This window comes from Lactuca sativa, chromosome 9, assembly GCF_002870075.4.
Source record: "Lactuca sativa cultivar Salinas chromosome 9, Lsat_Salinas_v11, whole genome shotgun sequence".
NCBI lineage: Eukaryota > Viridiplantae > Streptophyta > Magnoliopsida > Asterales > Asteraceae > Lactuca > Lactuca sativa.
Window position 1 is genome coordinate 24,926,075 of NC_056631.2, and position 9,942 is coordinate 24,936,016.

Consider the following 9,942-nt stretch of genomic DNA (forward strand, 5'->3'; position numbering starts at 1 on the left):
AGTGGATAAAAGAAGATTTGCAACTGGAGTGGTGGACTTGTGACTAGAGAATGGAAAGTCAGACTCATCAAAGTGAGCATGCCAAGTCATGTAAATTCTTCCTGTAGACAAATCGAGGCATTGATAGCCTTTATATTGAGTATTAGACCCATTAAAAACACATCGAGTACTTCTTGGTGCAAGTTTGTGAGAAGAGTAATCTCGGAGATAGGGAAACAAAAAACAACCAAAAACACGAAAATTCCCATAATTTGGCTGAGTGGAGAAAAGTAACTCATAAGGAGACTTTTTACCAAGAAGTTGTGTTGGTAGACGATTGATAATATAAGTAGTTGAACTGGATGCGTGTGTCCAAAGAGTGGCTGGAAGATGAGAATTGAACATCATTGCTAACCCAGTTTCAGTAACATGACGATGTTTTCGTTCCGCTCTACCATTTTGTTGAGGTGTGTGTGGACAGGATATGCGATGGTGAGTTCCATTGGTATTGAACAAAGATCGAACACGAGCATTAGTGAATTCAGTGCCACCATCGGATTGAAAAACTTTAACTTTTCATGAAAATTGTGTTTGAACTAAGGCAATAAACGATTCAAGCACATGATAAAAATCTGATTTTGCCTTCAAAGGATAAAACCATGTGAACCTGGAGTAATCATCAACAAAAATTGAATAGTAACGAAAACCATCCATAGATTCAATAGGTGATGGGCCCCATAATTCATAGTGAATCAAATCTAAAACATGTAGAGAATGTTGTAAATTCAAAGCAAAAGGCAATCGTTTACTTTTAGATAATTGACAAGAGTTGCATACGTTCGGTTTTGGTAAAAGAGAAATAATGGATAAACAACCATTCTTATTTAAATTGGAAATAATGTCATAAGAAACATGGCCTAAACGACTATGCCAAATTTCAAAAGATGCTTGTAAACGTCTTGAGGTAAGTTTTGCTAAAGAAAACATGCTAAGCTTGATCCAAAACATATAATCCATTTTTATGCCTTCCCTGTGCCAGAGTTTCCTTGGAATGACGGTTCTGAATGGTAAACATAGGATTAGAAAACAAAACATCAACTTCATTATATTCTGTAAGTTTGCTAACATAAATTAGGCTTTTGGTAAGTTTAGGAACAACAAGAACATCAAACAAAGATATATTCGGAGATCTATGATGATTTCCAATATGAGAGATAGTAGCATCATGACCATTACCGAAGATTACAGAGGCATTACCAGAGTAAGATGCAGCATTAGTGAGATTTGAGGAGGTGGGAGTCATGTATGCAGAGGCCCCAGTGTCGACAAACCAATCGGGTGAAGAAGTTTGACATTGAGCTTGAAATGCTTCAGCAAGATTCGCATCAAGAGGGCGAGCATCAAAGGCCTGTAAATCTAAACATTTAGTTGCATAATGTCCATCTTTTCGGCATAACTGGAAATGAGGGGGTCGTCTAGCACCACGCCCTATACCATGTCCACGAGAGGATGATTGCCCTCGGCCCCTTGTGGAAGTGTTATCAGAAGAGTTGTACGTTGATGTTGTATTGAAGGCAATCGGAGCAATAGTTGTATCATTAACAAATTTGAGAAACATCTTGTGACTTTCAGCTTAAGAAACAAGATCATGGAACTTGGGGCGTGGAGTAAGCAAGCATTGTGTGGTGGAAAAATGTTCAAAAGACGAGCCAAGTCCACAAAGGAACCCGTGAGACTTATTATCTTCATCAAGAGGATGACCAATAGCTACAAGTTGATCACAAATACCCTTAAATTTACGAGAAAAGTTAGTGACAGTAGAAGTACCTTTCTTGAGATAGCGAAGAGAGTCCCGAAGAGTGTGGGTACGTTCAAGTGAATAATGTCGATATGTGTTCTCAAGGGCAGTCCATACATCATGAGAAGTATTGTGATCTAGAGTTTCAGCTATGGCTTCCTCAGAGAGGGAAGATTGAAGCAAAATTAGTTCTCGTAAATCTATAGCAACCCAGGAGGTATAGGCTGTATTTGGAACTGTAGTGTCACCGGTGGTAAGGGTGGGTGGTGGTTTGGGAATAGTTCCATCGACATAACCAGTTAGCTGTTGATATGATAAAAGAGGAAGCATTTTTTTGCACCATAGAAGGTCATTCGATGATGAAAATTTAATGGTGAGCATGTGGAGAATAGTAGAAAGAAGAAGATGGGAGTCATCGTTTTTAGAAGATTCACCTGTCATAATGATGATGAAAGGGACGAAGAAGAGAGATGACGACTAGGAAAAATTAGGCTGATATCATATTAGGTTTACGTAATCACCACTTGGTTGGGTGAGATTTGTATCTAATTTTGTTATATATTTCAATCAACTTATGATTTTGACATATTTAATTTCCTTAAAAATATTTATACATGAATTACCGAATCCGAGTACTCATCGAATACTCCTAAGTACTCGTTATTCGGCAGTCGGCCGAACAGGTACTAAGTAGCGAATTCTACAATCATGTTAGTTGCATTGGCTTGATTCTTAACTATTTATGACCATTAAATTGTTAGGACTAGAGATTTATCAAATCCTAGGGTTAGGTAATATTAAATGTTTATTTTGATTGTGTTAGAGAATTATTGTTATCCATGTTATGTTTGATTTATTGTCATGACCTTGATAAGAATAGTTAGATCACATTGTTCATAGTTGAGTTCATTTATATGGTTTTTTGTTCTCTAATTGCATGACCATTGGAATTAGATGTTCATTAATCATTGACACTATGAATTCCGACCAAGATAACTAGTCATAAAATTTGGTAACCAACTCATTAATCCATTGCATGCTAACGAGTCAAACATAGAAAACTAGGGGGCTCGTATTTTAGTGAAAATACTTAAAATCTACAGCTTTAAAAACAAGTTCTTTGTTTTCGGTTGCTTTTTAGTTATTTGAAATTGACGTTAGAAGTTTATGAACTTTAAATTCAGAAAAAAAAAAAAACTATTTATAGTATTTTCTTCAGTTTAATTATTTGTTTATTGATTTGATTCGAAATCATATCCATTCCCCATGAAACTTTTTCTTACCTTGGATTATATTACTTCACCATTAGGTATACTGTTTATTTGTGTTTTAAAACTAGTTAAAATTCGATATAATTCTATAAATTTAAAATTAGTCGTATAAAAATAACATCAATCGGGATTTTTACAACACTTACTATACTTAGTTGAAAAGATTAAATTTAATTCAAATTAGTAAGTATCTAATCTAATTATTCGTACCTTTCACTTACGAGCTTATTGAGCTCATATCCATCACTATGGTCGTTTCAATAAAATCTTCATGCGATTTTCCAAACATAAACATCATCAAATTGTTCCTTGTTTCTTAATCTCTTTAAAAGCCCCAACTTCCCTCTTCATTTTTATTATCTTTTATACGAATATATCTTCTTGATTCGATCTTTAATTTATGTTCTTCATTAAGGTATTCTTTCTTTAGATTAATCGTCCTTATGCACAATAATCCGCTTCACCGTTTGTTCTATTTCAAGGCATTTCCGATTAATTATCATCTATATAATTCAAATCTCATCTTATTGGATTTTTTTGGGTTTTATATGATTTTCTATATGCGATTTTTTATTAAATTTTGTATTGGGTTATTTGACTTGAATCATCTAGTGTAACATCTTTAGGGGTGTTTGGCTTTCTTTTTAAAACAATTTTTAAACTTTTAACTTTTTCAAAAAGTTAAAAAAAATCTAAAAGATATTTGGTAAAATAGAAAAGTTTTTTTAAATTAACTTTTTGTCATGAACAAAAATGAGCCTTTTTAAAAGTAATGAAATTTCGACTTTTGACTTTTACCTTTTAAAAGTCTTAAAAGCTAAGCCAAAAACATTTTAAAGACCTTTTTTTAGAAAAAAATTCTTTTAAAAAAAATCTTTTTTACAAAAGGACTTTTAAGTTAAAAAAAGTAGTCACAAACACACCCTTAATTTGGGTATGAAATTTTTGTCATTTTTAAACAAAAATAAATTCTATTGGAAATTTTATTTAATTAAAAATAAATAAATGATGACATGATATATTTAATTAATATTATTGAGATTTCAAATGAATAAAAAACTTATAGAAAATTACTGGAAAAAAGTTTGGAAAAAATTAGATTATTTTGGAATATATAGATAAAGGATGTGTTTGGTAAAACTAGCTGGTAGCGGGTAGCGAGTAGCGTTTTGTTAAACGCTACGTGAAGTAGCGTTTGGACGTGGAGTGTTTTGTTTAAACTAAACGCTAGAAGCTTATAGAGTCAAACAAGGCTTTCAATTCAAAACAAAACATTTTATCAAACGCTAGAAGCTAGATGCTCTTAAACGCTCCGTGCCGAACACACCCAAAGTTTGGATTTAACCTTGGAATAATTATATTAAAACATATGGGACATAAAATGCTAGAAAATGGGCAGGGAAGGACTAAGAGATAAGTGGATAGTTAATTGTTTTGTTGTAAGTTGTGGTTGAAGAGCAAAATAAGGAACTTCAGGGGTTGTTATGGAAATTATCCAGGTAAAAGTTAGCTATTCTCTTATTTTTTGTAATCATTCATTCAAATGATATGGAAAGTGTTTAGAGCTTTGAAGATGGCAATATCATGTTCCCATGGTGAAGATGATGCTTCTTTGTTGATGTATTGAAGAATCAACCCTTGTTTCTTCATTTCATTGCCTCTAAAGGTAGGTTTTCCTCCTAATCTCTTCATTCCATTATATATGGTTTTAAGTTGTGTCTTCAAAGTCTGATTTTTATGTTTCAATTAGTGATTCAATGAAGTTTTTAATTTCTATCTCAACTGATTTAGATGAAATTTTGTATTAAAATCTAGAGTTCTAAGTGGAAATAGAGTTAATTATCCATTTGTTGTTAACCTTATGATGATCCCTTAATACAATTGGTGTTATGTGAGTAATTGGTGATTCCAATGGTGATTCACCATTGGAAAGGAATTGAAATGTTTCTAAATCAATGTTAACTTAAAAATTCATTTTCTTAACATTTTAAACAACATTATTGATTTCAAAAACATGTATTTGATGTGTTAAAGGTGATTAAAGGTCTATTAATCCGATAATCCTTCTTTTAGAAATTGAAGACTAACAGCTCCATATTGGAAATTAGAATCATGTATTAAGAATGGAATATGGAATGTAAAGATAGAATTAAAAGTAATTTAATATTTTAACATGATTTAAGGAATATCACAAATAAATGAGGGGTCTTAATGAAAGCCATGTTTCTAATGTTGAGACCATGTCTCTATTGTTGCTTCTATTGAGTTTTTGATATTTCTAGTCATCTAATATCCACTTTATATATGTACATCATCATGTTTATCACTTCAAGAATTGTTTTAGAAGTTTCATAATTATTTTTAAGTGCTTAAAGAGTCCATTGGTGTCACACTTGAAGCACTGGAACTCATAACAAAGTATATTGCCATGATAAGAAAAACTATGAATTTCTAATGCAGGGACCTTGTGGTTTTAATGTTCTAATCCATGTGGGTTGTGTGACCTCTGAGAATTTTAACATGCCTTTGTATCTTGATCTTTTGGGTTCAGTTTTGCTTCCGTTTACCTCCATTGGTACTCTAGTGATAAGTATTGAGTGTTTTGGAGTCATTGTGACTAAGGAACGTTTGGTAAACATAAATTACTTAATAACAAGAGTAAAACCAAGTATTCTTATCTATAACTAGTTTGTACATGTCCCTATATTATGTGTTATGTTTTGGTTTCTATATTATACATCATCTTTTGGCTACACTTTTGATATTACATATGATGTATCGATTTTGGCTTTGATATCATATGACTTGATTTTTATGCTTACCAATGTTATGTGATTGCCTTCATGACAATCATTTTTGAATATATATTGTTTTGATAAAAATTTATGTATAGTTTTGAAAAGAGTTTTGAATATCCTATTTGTACACATACATGAGTTGCCATATGATTTAAGATCCCGTTATTTGTAAGCTAGAGGGTCGTGATTTTCGTTAAAAATTTGATAACTAACTATTTATATAATTACAAATGTAAAGCATACAGTTTAAATATGATATTTAAACTTTACTTTATACTATTTTATGGGCGATATACATAATATCTTTTATATTTTTATTTCAATCTAATCAATGTGTGTAAAATATAATTAATAAATAAATAAATACCCTCATAATGATTTGACTTATTTAATGAATCTAAACATTTTTTTGGGATAGTTTTTAAACAGCTGAGAAATTATCTTGTAAATCAAATAAAGTACCAAAATAAGCAAAACATTTAGGCTGTTAGCCTATGAGCCAGACCTCAAAGAATACCATCACAAAACGCCGTACAATTTTTAATTCACAATGTACAAACAGCTAAAGCATACTCTTTCTGGATTCTGTAATTTAAAAACAATAGGTTGCACCAGTGTCCAGTGCAGAGTAGCCACGGCCTTCCTCAAGTCCTTTTTTGTTTGGTAGTCTGTCGTCTGCATCGGCCAATTTTGAATTAATCGCACACCTTCCCTCCTTTCACACACACACAGAGACACATATAAACACACCTCTCTTTCTTCCATTTTCACCCATTTCCAGAAGAAGATTTTTTTTCAATGGAGGCAATTTCGAGGTCCGGGAGGACGACGACGGAGCTTCACCACATGTCTAAGAAATGGAAGGATCCTAGAAGTGCTCAACGCAGCCCTGAACACACCAAAGTTTGGACCGAACCACCTCCGAACAATAATAGACCACGTAGAGTCGCCGTCGTTTACTATCTCTCCAGGAACGGTAACCTTGAACATCCTCATTTTATCGAGGTTCCTCTCTCCTCCTCCGACGGCCTTTATCTGCGAGGTGAGTGGAAAAAAAAAATTAGCAGCTGTTTGTTATTTGAGTTGCTCGATAGAGAGGTTTAAGGAGAATAAGCTGTGATCTGATGTATTTTTATAGATTTGGTGAAATCTTCTGGATGTAATCAATCGCCTCGATTCTCTCTGAGGCGAAGGAATAGCTGCATTTAAGTTATGTTATGAGATAACTTTTTAATCTGCTGAAAATATTCTGCAAATGTCTTGCAGATGTAATCGATCGCCTGAATTCCCTCCGTGGAAAAGGAATGGCAGCATTGTACTCATGGTCTTCCAAAAGGTTAGTTCAACGATATGTTTAGATCCTGAAAATGATTATGACTCGTGAGTTTCTGGTTATACGTATGTAATTACCGCTTCCTGAAAGCTAATTCATTCAAATTCTGTGTTACAGGAGTTACAAAAACGGATTCGTATGGCACGATTTGGCGGAGAATGATTACATTTACCCAGCACATGGCCAAGAGTACGTTCTGAAAGGATCGGAGCTCGTTGTAGCCGGAGGAGCCTCGTTAAACTCCAAATCCGAGACACATGTGTCATCCATGTCGAAAAACACGCTATCGCCGGACTATGGAAAATCCGGTGACGATGATTTCCCGGTTGTTAGGCGTAGGAGGAATCAGTCATGGAGCGCAATCGACCTCCACGAATATAAAGTCTACACCGGCGATTCCTCCGCCGGTAAGCTCGCCGCCGACGCTTCAACTCAAACCGACGATAAACGCCGTCGCAGGAGATCAATAATCAGAGAAGAAGAAGAAGAAGAAGAAATCAAAGAAGAGGAATCAAAAGCATCGTTTCACGAAAACGAGAGTTCAGAACTGAGCAGAGAAGAGATTATTTCACCACCGCCGTCGGATTCAAGCCCGGAAACCCTAGAGTCGTTGATGAAAGCCGACGGTAAGCTCCTAATCCTACGGCCAGAAACAGAAGATCACAACCAGAAAACAGATCCAACGGCCAATAACAAGATAAAAGCATCATCCGTCCTAATGCAGCTGATCTCATGCGGTTCGATTTCCTTCCGGGACTGTGGACCGGGCGCATACGGAAAAGACAACCCGGGTTTTTCGTTGGTTTCACACTACAAGTCAAGGATGCTGCCACGTGTGAGAAACACCGGATCAGAGGAAGCAACAGTTGAGGACGCTGTCGTTTTGAGGAAAAACCGAAGAATTAAAAAACAGATTGTGACAGAGGATAAAGAATATTTCAGTGGGAGTTTAATTGAGACAAAAAGGGAACCACTTCCAGCTCTTAAACGATCCAATTCGTACACTGGAAATAGGTAATTTATAAATTATAATTCCATAAATTTTCAATGGAATTATTAGATTATAGTTTTACTAATGTGGTAGATTCGTAATTTTTAAATATATATGTGAATTGGATCTTTTATTCGATATTTATTTGCATGGATAGTAGCAAATTAATTATAAGAAAAATTAATAATTATAAAATAGAAAACGTTGACTGAGTCTTTAAAGTGTTGCTCCATGTGATATTGCCAGCTGGATCCGGACAATTGCAAGTTTCGGTCTAATTTGGGTTTTGTATAGTGTGTCAAAAAATGAAGCATTGCATAAATGAGGTTTTGTCTTCTTGACACACGACAGTTGTGGGAAATAATTCATGTCTTTTCGACTTTAATTGTTCTATATAATAAAGCTACTTTTTATTTAACTTTCTTTATCATTTATTTTCAATGCTTTTTAGTTTTAGTTTCAAATGGAAAAATAAATATTCCCAACTCATTAATTGTATTCCTTCTGATCTAAAAATCTTATGAGGTTTCGATGTAATATATTTTCTTGGTTGGTTTTATATATTGATTTGCATTTTTAGTTTTTTACTTACACTTATTACTTCCAAGTTGTTGGTTGTTGAGTTTCAAATATTTCATTATTTATTCTTATTGTCCCACAAATATAAAAAAAGAAGGAAATATGTATCTAACAAGAAATACAAGTTAACTAATTTTCTAAACTTTTTTTTTAGTTTTCTAATGATTGAGATACGAAAAAACATGTTAAATTATTGATAGTATTTCCAAGTTGACCTCTAATGTTGACATTAAAACGAGTTGATATAATTACCATTTTAAGATTCAGTAAGTTATATAACCAAAGATGGTTATTTGATAAATTTTTGAATAACCATGTGATGTTGGGCTTTTTAGCTTTTAAAAATTTGATAGCATGTGTCGTATTTGTATTAAAGTTTCTTAAGCTAATATGGTAAATCTTACTTGTTAATTTAAAGATTAAGATGGAGATTTTACATGTCGAGAGTCATCTATAAAAATAATTTTTCTATCTCATGGATTGATCATAGACGTCATGAGACCTCCCTCTAAACTTATTCCTATGGATTTTATTGTTGTTACTACTATTAAGTTTGTTTCGGTCTTTAATATGCATTTGCAATTATTTACGGATTTGTTTTGAGAACGAGTACCTAATTACCCATGATTAGTCGAAATTCTAACAATTTCAATTCATGTTTACGTGTTACGGTGTTAGCAAAATAGCAACTAAAGCAAAAAGCCTAGATGAGATTTTTCAACAACAACAAAAAAAAGAATGGGGAAAAGATTAAAATTCATTGATAGTATAAACTGCAAACTGGTTCAAATAAAGAAATAAGCTTATCAAACAGTGTAAAGATAGAAAGAATGGTTATTAATTGATTTTAGAGTAAATTGCTAGACCTGACAACGGAGCGGGTTTTGACCCTGATCCACTCCAAACTCATGCAAAGTTTATGAGTTTCAATCATATTTTATGATTCGTTTACCCGTTAAAGACTCATACGCTTTAACCATTTTATTAAAAGCGTTAGGTATGAATCACTATCGATCCAATTTATTTATTACTCGTCTCTCAAGGAAACAAAAGAAGTATTGCTCTAACTCTAGAATTCACTTAAATTTTTACTTGAAATAATTTAATATATACTTATATGTGCCTATTTTTTTTTTCCAAGTGATCAATGAGTGAGTGGATCCATTGGACTTTAGGTTTTTTGAAGATGCATT

The 9,942-nt window shown here is 33.3% G+C and overlaps 1 protein-coding gene across 1 annotated transcript; it reads left to right on the top strand.

Moving 5' to 3' along the window:
* Positions 1 to 6,302: 6,302 nt before the first annotated feature.
* Positions 6,303 to 8,308, top strand: LOC111881158 (protein SOSEKI 5). Its single transcript, XM_023877555.3, has 3 exons — positions 6,303 to 6,888; positions 7,113 to 7,182; positions 7,297 to 8,308. The coding sequence occupies exons 1-3, from the start codon at positions 6,645 to 6,647 to the stop codon at positions 8,195 to 8,197; spliced, it is 1,215 nt and encodes a 404-aa protein (XP_023733323.1). The 5' UTR covers positions 6,303 to 6,644; the 3' UTR covers positions 8,198 to 8,308.
* The last annotated feature ends 1,634 nt before the right edge of the window (positions 8,309 to 9,942 follow it).

Bases quoted from the DNA above. Each gene is read 5' to 3' on its own strand.
- LOC111881158 (XM_023877555.3), top strand. From the start codon at position 6,645: ATGGAGGCAATTTCGAGGTCCGGGAGGACGACGACGGAGCTTCACCAC. The intron at 6,889-7,112 runs GTGAGTGGAAAA...AATGTCTTGCAG, and splicing joins CGACGGCCTTTATCTGCGAG to ATGTAATCGATCGCCTGAAT. The intron at 7,183-7,296 runs GTTAGTTCAACG...TCTGTGTTACAG, and splicing joins TACTCATGGTCTTCCAAAAG to GAGTTACAAAAACGGATTCG.